Consider the following 13,956-nt stretch of genomic DNA (forward strand, 5'->3'; position numbering starts at 1 on the left):
ATATGTATTACTTAAGAGCAAGTTGAACCATCAATATGATATAAAATACTCTGGTTAGGAGAAAAATTAAATTGACAATATATGAGCAGAATTACTTTAGAATCTTTCCAGTAGGCAGCCACATACCTGGAATGACTTGGTCGAGATAGACAGCCAGGAGGACGTAGAACACACTGTCAAGAGCTAGCATGATGATAGTGATAATTAGAGGGTAGGGACCTTCGGTCAAATTAGAAAATAAGGCACCCTCATTAAAATCTTCTAAATGCATGACCTAAAGAAAAAAAGCAAACCACCAAGTTTATTCCATAAAAATGACTAGAACAAAGCTAATATTACTAAACATAATTTATATTTAACAGAGTAACATTAACAGAATTATTTAAAAAAGTAATTAGTAGCATGCTCTTATAAGGAAAACAAACCACAAAGGAAGTTCATCTAAAAGATTCACTTTATCATGATTTCTATTCTGTGTAGGGGTTTTTTGTTTGTTTTGTTGTTTGAGACAGGATCTCTCTATGTAGACCAGGCTGGCCTTGACCTCACAGAGATCTACCTACTTCAGCCTTCTTACTAAAGGAGGGATTTAAGGGGATGCTGAGATTAAAGGAGCACACCACTATGTTCTCCATTTAATTATTGTTTTTTCCCACTTGGTGCTTAAGCCTGTATATAACACTCCCTGAGTCATTTAATTCTAAATGGAATGAAACAAAGGAAATAAAAGTAATGTGTAATGCTAAAACAACTAAGAAAACAGAATCAAATAAATATTGCAGGATAAAATTATGGTCAGCATGTGTGTAATACTGAAAAGAAGGTGTTTCGGTTAATGTAACTCCTAAAGAACACACAGTAGGCACATGTGCTACTGTGAGATGTTCTGGAGGTGAAGGCCTTGCTCAGGTACAAGTTCTTCCCGTGTGGGTAAACTCATTCTACCACCCTCCACTTCAGTCCTCTCTTCCCCTGTGGGTAAACTGATTTTACCATCCTCCACTTAAGTCCTCTCTTCCTGTGTGGGTAAACTCATTTTACCACCCTCCACTTCAGTCCTCTTATCTGTGAACTGAAGGAGATCAATTAGATGACATTTAAGATTCTGTCACTCCCAGTGAAAACCTATGACCATAGTCCCACTTTGTAAAGAGAAGAGAGACTCAATATAGTCTCAAAGTGTAGAAGAATAACTCCTAAGTAATTAAATCTTGTTTAATGTGCTTATAAATAACCTATTGTAACCTTATCTCATAAAGCATCTATATAACCTCAAATATAAATCAAACATAGTATGAAATCATATTTCTTTATACAATAACTGAGTTTGTGTTCTACCCTATAAATAGTTCCTTAAGAATTTTTTCATTTGATTCTGACTACACATATAAGAAAAAATAAAAATAAAATTTATAAATCTAAACATTCTTAATTTTAAAAATGTGTTTTCTTGCTGGGCAGTGGTGGCACATGCCTTTAATCCCAGCACTTGGGAGGCAGAGGCAGGTGGATTTCTGAGTTCGAGGCCAGCCTGGTCTACAGAGTGAGTTCCAGGACAGCCAGGGCTACATAGAGAAACCCTGTCTCGAAAAACCAAAAAAAAAAAAAAAGTTTTCTTATTTTACGTATATAGGTGTTTTGTTTGCATGTATATCTGAGCATGATATGTATGCCTGGTGCCCATGAAGCAGAAAGGGGCATCAGATCTCTGGAACTAGAATTATAACCAATTGAAAGACATCATGTGAGTGCTGGAAATTGAACATTGACCCTCTGAAAGGGTAGCTAGTTCTCTTAACAACTAAGACATTTCTCCTGCCCTAATGCTAAATGTTATTTAGATAACTGACAATCCCATAGTTCCTTGACCATTTTCATCTTGACAACTTTGTTCTGTGTCATGCATTCTTCTAAAGTAAATTTACAGTAGAGCAATGAAGACCACTTAGAACTTAAATAAGTAACTTCAATGAACTGAGTTACTACACCAAAACAGCATTATAAGATACACTAAAGCAAAAACTGAGGAATTTATAAGCAAGATTTAACTGAAATCTTAAAATTGGAGGAATTCTAAGAGAAAGTAGATTTTAAGTTTTCTGACATTTCTTTCTCATGAAATGCTAGTGTTGTTTGTTTAAAAATAAAAGGTGATATTGGTGGCAGGACCAGATGCTGCCTGAGCTGTCAACAAGAGAAGGTCCTGGGTGAATGACGGATGAGCGTTCGCAGGACCCACCTGTGCAATCCCAATCAAAAAGGCGCACTGACACAAAGGACCGAAGAGCCACACCAGTGACCTGGGGAAACTTTCTACGAGGACTATCAACAGGCCGACGAATCCAAATGCCACGGTGACAAAAAACTCAACAACTCCCACATGTTTTGATTTTTTAAAAAGAGGCGTCAGCATTAAAGCAAAAAACACCTAAAAAGCATAAATGTAAGGTTACTGTGTACCTTTATAGACTGACCCAAAGGGAGAAGTAACTTTTTATGAAAGAAAGACGCATTCATGGAAAAGTACAGCTACTAAAATTCCATTTCTAACTATTATGGGAAGGTGCTTTATTTTCTTAACTGACAAATATTAATGATTACATTTTATCTGCATGATGAGGAAATATAACCACATTTACACAACAGCATTCATAAGGAGCCGAGTGTTAATCAGCTAGCCCTGTGCCCACTTCCTTTATCCCCTTACCTCCCAATCCCCAACCTCCATCCACACTGAGCCTTCAGACACACTGCTGTACCCAGGCGTCCCACGGGTGCAGGAAACCTAGACTCGGGTCCTGACCTTTGCAAGACAAGCACTCTACCCACTGAGCCATCGTGCAGGCGCCCAGCAGCCTTTAAACAAGCCTGGCTTTAGACTGAGTGTTAAAAGTGGTATAGTAGGTCATTATGCTAGAAATATAAGTTATTTATAATTTATTATTTTAAAGAATGGAAATGATAGTAAAATTATTTAACTATGCATATGGGCACATAAGCCAATCATAATGACACAAAGGTCAGTCATATTCAGTGTTCAGTCAATATATTAAATAAATATCAAGACTACTAAAGAACTATATTTTAAAAATGACCTTGAAACCTTTAAAACTAATTGTCCTATAGAATATACTAACTTGAAAAGTCAGGGTCTCAGGAAAAAAGAAAAAAATACAGCAGTGTGCAGTCTTCCACAGGACAAATAGAGACAATAATAGAAGACATATGTATAAACATAATATACCAAAACAAGTTAGATTTAAACATAAGATTATACTGTAATTTTTAAGAAGCATGATAATATACTACACCATGCACTATTTATTTATCTGTAACTTACTAGTAAAAATATCTTTAATGGAAAATTGTGTAAGTTAATCAAAGAAAAAGATCTTAACTACACTGCCAAGGTACTTTGGGATTTCGAGGTACATACTCACAGATGACAATCCATACAGGAAGAACAGTAGAAAAATCACAATGCTGCTACTCTGAGGGAATAACGAAGAAGCTGTTGCAATGACGGCCATAAGAAGGGACATAAGGAAAATCAAACTTGTGTACAGAAGAACCCAGGAGAGCCTATGATGAAAGCGCAAACAGACCTGCTGTCAAATGAACAAGCTCCAGCATTAAAAACAACCACTTCCCACTAAACGTCAGATTTGTTTCAGCCATTTTATTCTTTAAATCAATTTATCTGCATGTATTCACGTGCTGAGCACTACTAATGAAGAATAAAGGACGAGCCAAGCTGCAGGTGAATGTGACTGACAGAGATAAAAATGACCTCTGAGTCAAAGCTTTACAATGCAGTAGCAATACACACTCTCAAGAGCCTGAGAATACAGGCATCTCTGATTCTCTTAAAATGTAAGTGTTAGCAGTCAATACAATTATTTTCTTTATGAAATGAATCATGCTTATACCCCTGATGGCTCTGGTTATCATAAGCCCAAAAGTCCTTACCAATTAATAGCAATAATTACCATACTTACATGATGTGAGCTACTGATTAATAAGATCAACTAGAATCAGTATTTTAATTCAAGATTTCCCTTCAGTCAGAGCTCAATGGAATTATCATTAGTATTTAATTTCACATTTTACTTATTTTTCCATTAGCATTGAAATTTTTAAAAAAACTTCAAATGTATTTAAAATATTTGAGTTGATATATATTAAGCACTTAGAGCTAAACTCATCTAGCAATTTCAATACGAAAATAATAATTCAATGCATCTTAAAGGCCATTTCTAGAACATCTAAGAAAAACAAAACGTGAGTGTGCTCATGCACACCTTTAATCCCAGCACTCAGGAGGCAGAGGAAGGCAAGTTCCTGTGAGTTCAAGACCAGCCTGATTCACCTAGGAAGCTCCAAGACAGAGTTACTTGAGGAGACCCTCGCTCAAAATACCACTTAGGGTTTGGAGAGATGGCTCAGTGGTTGAGACCGCTTGTTGCTCTTGCAGATGATCTGGGTTTGATTCCTAGCACCAACATGGTGCCTAAGAACTATCTATAACTCCAGTTCCAGGGAATCCAAACTCCTCTTCTGGCTTCTGCAGACACTGTATACACATAGTGTACAGACATGCAAGCTCGCAAAACATCCATACACATGAAATGAAAATTTAAAAAGCAAAGAAAAGGTTAAGACATAATAATACCACTACATGAAGTTTTATACATGTTACAATAGACCAAATAAAAATTTGTAAAATGAGGGCTGGAGAGATGGCTCGGCAGTTAAGAGCACTGACTGCTTTTCCAGAATTCCTGAATTCAATTCCCAGCAACTACATGGTGGTTCACAACCATCTGTAATGGGATCTGACACCTTCTCCTGGTGTGTCTGAAGATACCTACAGTGTATTCATATAAATAAAATAAATCTTTTTTAAAAATTGTAAAATGCATTTTTGTATTTACAAAATTGTTTTGTAAATACAATAATAAAAATTATAAACTTAACACAGTTCCTATTAAAAGTACTAACCTTCCTCTTAAATAGGCTAAGAAGAAACCACTTTTTGTTTGAAACCGCATCTGGCAATCTAGCCTAGGTTGGCCTCAGACTCAAGGCCCTCCTGACTTGATTTCCTGAGTGCTAGCATTATAGGCAGCCACAGCCAGCCAGCTTACAAAAAAAATTTGTCTTATTACACAGTAGAAAGAGGAGAGAAAAGTACTTATTTATAAATATCCATGTCTCTATCAAATGAGCACTATATAAAAATGCTAATATATTAACCCTTACCTATGGGAACTTTTTTCTCAACTTGTGTCTCCATAAAATTACCTATACATTCCTCATCTTAATTTACTGAAGTTCTCAAGTGAGGAGAAGAATCTGAAAACTACATGTGTAGACCTTAATCTTTCTAAATAAGTTTTGAGTGTTGAGTATATGCTCTGATATCAGGAAAGGGCATTAGTAGTCACCTTCTAGTTTTTAGAGATTTCCTATCTTCCATGCAATGATGCAATGATATACATGATGTATGACTCAAGGGTTCGAACAGACTGTGAAATAAAATGTACTGTCAACAGAAACTTCCAATAAAACAAGCAGCTAATTGACTAGTCTCAAATTCTAAGAAACATGGAAACATTATATGGAATCAGGATCAGCACATCAAGTTGAGTAAATAAAGGTATACTGCTAAAGATCAGTATATTTAATATAACTGTTAATTATACTAAATAGTAAGCCATTAAACATACCAGAAAGCAGTGTCATGAAGTCCCATTATCTTTAAAAATTCCTTTAACTTTTTTTCTTTTTCTGCTACAATGTGAATTGCCAGAAAGTACCCGAAGGGTGAAAAGGCTATGACGAGGTAGATGAGGATGACCCCTCGGGGGAAGGTGTCAATCTCCACCACCGCAGCTTCTGCCATGATGACAGCTTTGGTTGACTCCAGCTCCCTCCACAGAGACACGTTGGTCTTCAACTGTAATTACAAAGTGTATATACCTTAAATTACGTAGTTCTAACAATAGTTCCTAATAAAATCTGGTTATTACATACCTAAAAAAGTAATCTCATGCAGGTGAAATATTCAAAAACTCACACTCCTGAAATAATAGAGAGGGACCATAATATCATGATATAAAGTAGAATTCTGCTTTTAATTCATTCTGGATATTAAAAGTTTTAAGACTGTGAATAAATAAATTTTGATTAATTCATCCAATAAAATAAAATCATACAATTTTATTATCACATTAAGCAAAATAAAGGGATAATAAAAATATGCTTCAATTATGAGAATGAAACCAGTTCTCTGAAACCTTTCATTCCTGGTGGATAAATGATGTGCATGCTACTCTTACTAATGCCAAAATGACATTCTTTAAACTTCCACTGGGGCTGGAGAGGTGGCGCAGCAGTTAAGAGCTGCTCTTCCAGAGGACTCAGGTTCAATTCCCAACAACCACATGGTAGCTCACAATGAAGTCTGTAACTCCATTCCAGGGAATCTGACACCCTCACACATACATTCAGGGAAAACACCAATGTACATATAATAAAAATAAAACATTTTAAGAAAAGAAAAGCTATGTTTCTACAAAGCTGAGGGTCAAAGGAATGATTAATAGCCACCATTCCTGTGGTTATATTTTAAAAGCTCTCTTAAAGAACATGTTTTCTGAGGCTGGAGAGATGGCTCAGCAGTTAAGGCACTGCTGGTTCAAATCTCAGCACCCACATGGCAACTCACAACTGTCTAACTCCAAGGTCTGACCCTCTCACACACATAAGTGCAGGCAAAGCACAAATGCACGTGAAAACCTAGATTAAGGAAAGAGCATGTTTTCTTACTGCTTTAAAACTGATGTAAAAAGAACATAGTTATCAATTTGTGTAATAAAAATGTTTACCAATTAATACTTCTAATATCTAAGTAATGCCTAAACTACAAACCTGAACTACCCACAGTAGTCTAAGCTTATAATTGCTAATGTCTAACTAAGACACAATTAAGTTTTGTAGTATCATCTACTGCTTCAGTCTTTATCTTAAGCACAGTACAATTGAATTAGCACAGTATTGCAAACCCTTAATACCTTCATAGCATGCAAGCTGCAAGAATTTATAAGACAACTTTGCGTACAGAATTTATCTGGTTTTTACCAGAGTCCTGTCACAAAGGAAAGCACAACAGTTGCAGTCAATGTGCTCCTAGCAATTTACAACTAGGGGAGCCAGGATTCCTGCTTAGGCTTCTAAGCCCATTTGTACGGCCATTCGTACATACTCTGAATGTGGAATCCAAAGGCTACCATTTGGTCCTCTGCCAGTGACTCAGAGTCCTGAAGTTACTTGATGTTACTTTACTTCAGGTTTCAGGTTCTGTCTCAGAAGGTTTTTGTTTTGTTTTGTTTTTTGAGACAGGGTTTCTCTGTATAGCCCTGGCTGTCCTGGAACTCACTCTGTAGACCAGGCTGGCCTCCAACTTAGAAATCCACCTGCCTCTGCCTCCCAAGTGCTGGGATTAAAGGCATGTGCCACCACTGCCCGGCTTTCAGAGGGTTGTTAAACATTAAATGAATTATATTAGAACATAACTTTAAAAACATTGTTTAATAAATAAGAGATAAATGTTTATGAGATAGAAAGTAAAATCCAGCAGTACAATTAAGATGATAAAAGTAGTTACTTTCTTTAACTTATGAATTAAAAGGAAAAGGTCTAAAAGCTCAGATGCTTCATAATATAAGAATATTTCAGAAACATTACCTATAATAAATAAATATAATATTGATATTTAGTATGTTGAATCATATTCATAAAACTATCCAATAAAAAGGGCTTCAAAAACTTATTTTACCTTTTTTCTCAAGTGATTATGTTATGTAATATTTATATTTTTAAGTAAATTAACCAAATTCAACTTTAAAGAATTAAGGAATAACTGTTAAAATGTGGTTTGGTTTCCTTCCTTTGTTATTTACCTGTATAATGGCAGCATCTATTGATGCCTGTAGAACTGTAAACCCTGAGGACCAGTATTGAGCAGCATCACATGACTTTGAGCAGCCTGCTATCGGGAGAACAATATGAGACGTAAGATTCTGAACAATACTGTAAGTGCTCTCTTCTGAAAGAGTACATGGCAGGTTAGTGAAGTAACATAATCAATCATTCTCTACAGGACCAAAGGAAACCTGCAACTATCCTTCAAAAACAAGTATCTTAAAGTTCTGTGTCATCATGACAAGTGATTTTAGATCTGAATCTTGCTTTTCCGGTGTGATGGTATGTCCAGGACATGCAATGGTGGGAGTATTGGGTTCTGATGATGCCAAGTAACCTTGGTTTGTGTTGCTTATATTCTTACGATTGTCCCACATCATCTGGTTATCTCTAGTGCTACCTGCCCTTGCTAAATCTGACTGAAGCCTGTCCTTTCTGTGATCCTGATTGTGTCAGAACTCCTCAGAGTCAAGCTATCTCTGTGATCCTGTGACCATGGGCTTGTTAGAGCACCTGGGAGTGGAGCTTCCTCTGGGTGTTTTGGGAATGACTGCAGTTTGTTGACTGTCATCCAATGGTCTCTCTAATTTGGTAATTGGAGCAATAGGTCCAATATTGTACAGTCCATATACACTTCCAGCTTGTTTGTTCTTGACAATGTCTTGCTGTGTATAACATAATGGTCTTGAGATCTTGCTTCTCCTATCTCAGCCTCTCTATTAGTAGTATTGTTTATTTTATGTTTTTACACTATACTATGGTTTTCCAGAACAGCTTACATATTTCAAAAGTATTTATATACCCAAAAGAAATGTAGACAATTAAATTGGGAAGGGGTTTGTAAGAGAACAAAGAGTAAGACTGAATGCTTTGCTTGACGTTTGTAACTCTTGTATCAAGTTACCACAGTAAGAGTCAAGATTTTAAGCTCTACTAAATATAAAACAAACAAACAAAACCACTTTATATATTTATGTTCATTTAAGAAAATATTAGTAGTGATGTATTATTTTGAAATATACAGTTAACACATTTGGAGTTATTTAAATTTATATAGATTGTTTTATATCAAACAACTTTTATAATACTCATTTTTTATTGTTATAAACTCTTAATGAATGTGTGGAGCTAGTGACAGATTATTAATATGTAATTAGAGAACTAGTCTTAATGGAAACACATGTAAACATCTCTATTGTAACTTCTTATTCAATTAATGATTTGAATTTATGCTTGAACTTGTGAACTTTTGAAAAAAAATGTTTGGAATACCATGTGATCATGTATCCTGAAAAAGCACAAAAACTAGGAACTATGGCAAGAGAACAGAGATGGTAGAGAGACAGCAGAGAGAGAGAGAGCAGAGCAGAGCAGAGAGAGCGCAGAGCAGAGCAGAGAGAACAGAGATGGTAGAGAGACAGCAGAGAGAGAGAGAGCAGAGAGAGAGCAGAGCAGAGAGAGCAGAGCAGAGCAGAGAGAAAGAGCAGAGCAGAGCAGAGAGAGAGAGACAGCAGAGAGAGAGAGAGAGAGAGAGAGCAGAGCAGAGCAGAGAGAGAGAGAGAGCAGAGAGAGAGAGAGAGACAGCAGAGAGAGAGAGAGAGAGAGAGCAGAGCAGAGAGAGAGAGAGAGAGAGAGAGAGACAGCAGAGCAGAGAGAGAGCAGAGCAGAGAGAGAGAGACAGCAGAGAGAGAGAGAGAGAGCAGAGCAGAGCAGAGAGAGAGCGCAGAGCAGAGCAGAGCAGAGAGAGCGCAGAGCAGAGCAGAGCAGAGAGAGCGCAGAGCAGAGCAGAGAGAGCAGAGAGAGAGAGCAGAGCAGAAAGAGAGAGCAGAGAGAGACAGCAGGCTTCTTCTTACCATGGCACAGGGTTTTTCTGGACAGTGGGTTTCCTCTTAGTGACAAGGACAGGGCTTTTTCACACTCAATAAAAAGGTAGAAGCTTTTTCCTTCTATGAGCAATAAAGGTTGGAGCTTATATTTCATCCAGAATGAGAGTTCTTTCTGCACTGGTGATTGTTCAATGAAACCTGCTCATCGGGGCTTTTGCTTTGCGCGCGTGCGTGCGTGCGTGCGTGCGTGTGGGTGTGCATGTGCGTGTGCGTATGTGTGTGTGTGTGTGTGTGTGTGTGTATGTGTGTGTGTAAGTATGTGTGTATACGTATTATGTAAATATGTATGAATACTTGTAGAGTGGATGAGACAGGTAGTTGGGCCCAACAAAAAAATGTAAATAGTATGTATGTATGTATGTATGTATGTATGTATATGTGTATGTATAAATGTGTGTGTTTCTGTGCATACAGCCTGTGTAAAAGTTTTTCTTTCTGTAAGCATGACTTTCTTTTCCTGGTTCACTAAAAAGTTAATTGCTCCAAGCCTCCCACTTGCCTGGCCAGCAAAAGAAGAGGGTTCTGGGCAAGAGAGAAAGGACCCTTAGCAAAAAAATCCTCTACTGAATTCCCTGCTGCTATACAGCACAGGTTAATTGCCAGAGAATTATAAATTAAGTAAGAGTTAAGTTTTCCAGTGCTTATTCAAGAACAAAGAATTATAAAGTAAATGAGAGAGAAAGACTTAAGCTTCCCCAGTACTTAATGACACACAGAACAGTAAGAAAGAGTTAAGTTCCTACGAAGCTGGAGATCATAAGTCTCTTGGCCTGTGTCCCATGCTGTGTCCCACTTCAGTCTCTAAGGCCAGGCAGGCCCCGGCAGATAGAAGTGAATAAAGATGAAAATTCAATATAAGAGTAGTTATTTAAAAGTCACTTTTCTAGGGCTGGAGAGATGGCTCAGTAGTTAAGAACACTAGCTGCCACTATGGAAATATGTGGCTGTTCTTCAGGAAGACTGGAATTAATCTACCTCAAGTTCCAACTATACAACTCTTGGGCATATACCCAAAGGATGCTTCATCCTACCACTAAGACCCTTGCTCAACCATGTCCAATGCTGTTCTCTTCATAATTTCTCTTCAGAAATTGGAAACAACCTTGATGCCCTTCAACAGAAGACTGGATAAAGAAAATGTGGAACATTTATATAATAGAGTACCACCTACCCAGCCATTGGGGAACAAAAAGACTATCATAAAATTTTCAGGCAAATGGATGGAACTAGAAAAAAATTATCTAAATGAGGTATTGCAGATCCAAAAATATGAAATATATTCACATATAAGTGGATATTAGTGGTGAAGTCAATGACAACCAAGCTACAATCCATAGAACCATGTAAGCTAGGTATAGAGTAAGGGACTAGAGGGAACAGATAGATCTCATGAGAAAAGGAAATACAATTACTATTTATGAATATATTAATGAGGGGGACTGGAGTGGGAGATCAAGTAGGGAAGGGAAGGGGAGAAGGGGGTGAAGGAGGGAGTCTGGGAAGAGACAGATAAAGTTAAAGGAAGTTTGAGGGGTAGTATGGAAGCCTAATAATGTAGAAACCTAAAATATATACATATATGAGGGTAATCTAAATGAAAGCACCAGTGGGAGAGACAAAGACCAAACTGGCCATCTCTTGTCACCAAATAAAGCATCCAATACCAGGTCTAGGTTACATCTAACTGACTTGTTGGCCAAAAGGGCCCCACAGGAATCTTCAAACAGCCCAGGCTATACCAAAACTGTAAGTTGCTTTCCACAAACTGACAGCAAAGCCCCATTGCTGCTGAAGAAAATACCTACACAACTCACTGAACATGGAGATGTCAAGCTGGTGCCTACATAGACCATTTATGCTCCAGCATCTTTGTTATAGAACAGCACTCTATACCTTATCAAAAGAAAAATGTAAGCACCAGCCTTTTAACTACAGGGATGAACTACCTACAAGATATGCTAGGACAATGATGGCACAAAGTTTGTGCTAATAACCAACCAATAGCTGATCTGACTTAAAGCCCTTTAGATGAACCCTATAACCAACTTGCTTGGGTAACCAAGAACCAGGAACTAGACAGCCCAGGGACCTACAGCAAAACCAAACAGTACAGATCTAAAAACAAACAGACAAATGGAATGCAGTGGTTAAAATGACTACTAACGGAATTCTGCTACACTCATAGATCTGTGCCTTATTCAACCATCATCAGAGAAGCTTCTGAAGTGGATGGAAACAAAACTAAAGACCCACAGCCAGACATGACACAGAGAATCAGAGGCCTTAGAACACTCGGCCCTAAATAAGATGTCTCCAGCAAATCCCTCTCCTCAGGGCTTAGGGAACCCTGAGGAAGGAGACAAAAGGAATGAAAAAAGCTGGGGAAGGACAGAAGGGATGGACAGATGACTATGAGAAAGAATGAAAATTTGCAACTGATGGGGGTTGGGGGGGGGCATCTCCAGGGAGAGAGAGAGACCTGGGATAAGGAAAGTGGCCAAGAATCAATGTATCCTTAGCTGTGACTCACAGCATTGGGAACATAGAACCTGAAGAGGCCACCTCCTGTAGCCAGGCAAGAAGCCCAATGGAGCAACAGAGACACCAATCCACCCACAAAACATTCAACCCCAAACCTATTCTGCCTACAAGAAATGCAAGGACAAGGGTGAAGCGGAGACTGAGAGAATAGCCAAACAATAACTGGCCCAACTTGAGACCCATCCCATGGGCAAGCACCAATCCCTGACACTATTAATGATACTCTGTAATGCTTGTAGACAGGAGTCTAGCATGGCTGTCCTCTGAGAAGCTCCACCCAACAAGTGACTCAGACAGATGCAAACACCCACAGCCAAGCAGTGGATGGAGCTTGGGGACTCTTATGGAAGGACAGGAGGAAAGATTGCAGCCCCAAAGGGAATAAGAAGTCCACAGGAAGACCAACAGCATCAACTAACCTGGACCCTTGGGGCTCTCAGACACTGAACCACCAACGAAAGAACATTCACAGGCTGGACCTAGAACTCCCTACACATATGTGGCAGGTGTGTAGCTCATGTGGACCCTCATGTGGGCCCTGAACGACTGTAGCCAGGCAGGAGAGAGGGGGTGGCCCGAAGGCTGTTTCCTGTGTGTGGGATATGTTCTAGCTGAACTGCCTTGTCTGGCCTCAGGAAGTAGATGCTCCTAGCCTCACAGAGATTTGATGTGCCAGGGGGTGGGGGGATACTAAAGGGGGACCACTCAGAGGAGAAGGGGAGAAGGGTGGGGGAAGAATTGTAAGAGGGAGTGATGGGGAGGGGGACAGTGAATGGGATGTAAAGTGAATAAGTTTAAAAAAAGAAAGTAGCCGGGCAGTGGTGGCGCATGCCTTTAATCCCAGCACTTGGGAGGCAGAGGCAGGCGGATTTCTGAGTTCCAGGCCAGCCTGGTCTATAGAGTGAGTTCCAGGACAGCCAAGGGTACACAGAGAAACCTTGTCATGAGAAAAAAAAAAAAAAAAAAAAGGAAAAAGAATGTAAAAGCCAAGGTGAATGGAGGCCACCAACAAAATAAGGCCTTCTAAATCAGTATGAGCAAAGCTCATATGAACTCACAAAAACTATTGCACCAGGGCCTCTGAGCTTGTCCTGTGGCTTCCAGTTTGGTGTTCTTATGGGATTCCTGAGCATAGGGATAGCTGGGTCTCTGCTTCTGGCGCCCACTCTTGGTCTCTTTTCCGTCTGTTGGTCTGTCTTGTCGGACTTCAATGTGATAGTTTTTGTTTTATCTTTTACTTTGTTATATTTCCTCTAAAGAGTAATGAATGTATATAAAGCCACTCACTAGGTTAATGGAACTGTCATTTATGCCTGCTGGGAGAGGGAAAATCAGTTTTCTCCAACAGAGTGACACTGAGTATATGAACCACTGCAGAACCAATCACATGGTCAGGAATAGTTGGCCAGCAAATCATAGACTCCACGGAGTTTTGTATGTGTACTTTTATTTAGATACAGTTTGGGGGGGTTATGTGTTTTCTAGGTTTTAAGCATTTTGTTGCTGTATGGGGTTTTGGTTAGTTTCTTTTTTTTTGTTTTTT

The 13,956-nt window shown here is 38.7% G+C and overlaps 1 protein-coding gene across 2 annotated transcripts in view; it reads right to left on the reverse strand.

Annotated features, from left to right (window-relative positions):
* The window catches only part of Abca5 (ATP binding cassette subfamily A member 5), a 71,877-nt gene that overhangs the window by 44,915 nt on the left and 13,006 nt on the right, over positions 1-13,956 (reverse strand). The window contains exons 5-9 of one of the 2 annotated variants that reach the window (XM_031350953.1): positions 7,965-8,053; positions 5,730-5,959; positions 3,441-3,582; positions 2,240-2,428; positions 127-274 (exon numbers count right to left, since the gene is read on the reverse strand). In XM_031350953.1, coding sequence (XP_031206813.1) covers positions 127-274; positions 2,240-2,428; positions 3,441-3,582; positions 5,730-5,959; positions 7,965-8,053 — 798 coding nt within the window. The remainder of the gene's footprint in view (positions 1-126; positions 275-2,239; positions 2,429-3,440; positions 3,583-5,729; positions 5,960-7,964; positions 8,054-13,956) is intronic. The other variant, XM_031350954.1, reaches the window with a different exon arrangement.

This window comes from Mastomys coucha, unplaced genomic scaffold (assembly GCF_008632895.1).
Source record: "Mastomys coucha isolate ucsf_1 unplaced genomic scaffold, UCSF_Mcou_1 pScaffold5, whole genome shotgun sequence".
Lineage (NCBI taxonomy): Eukaryota > Metazoa > Chordata > Mammalia > Rodentia > Muridae > Mastomys > Mastomys coucha.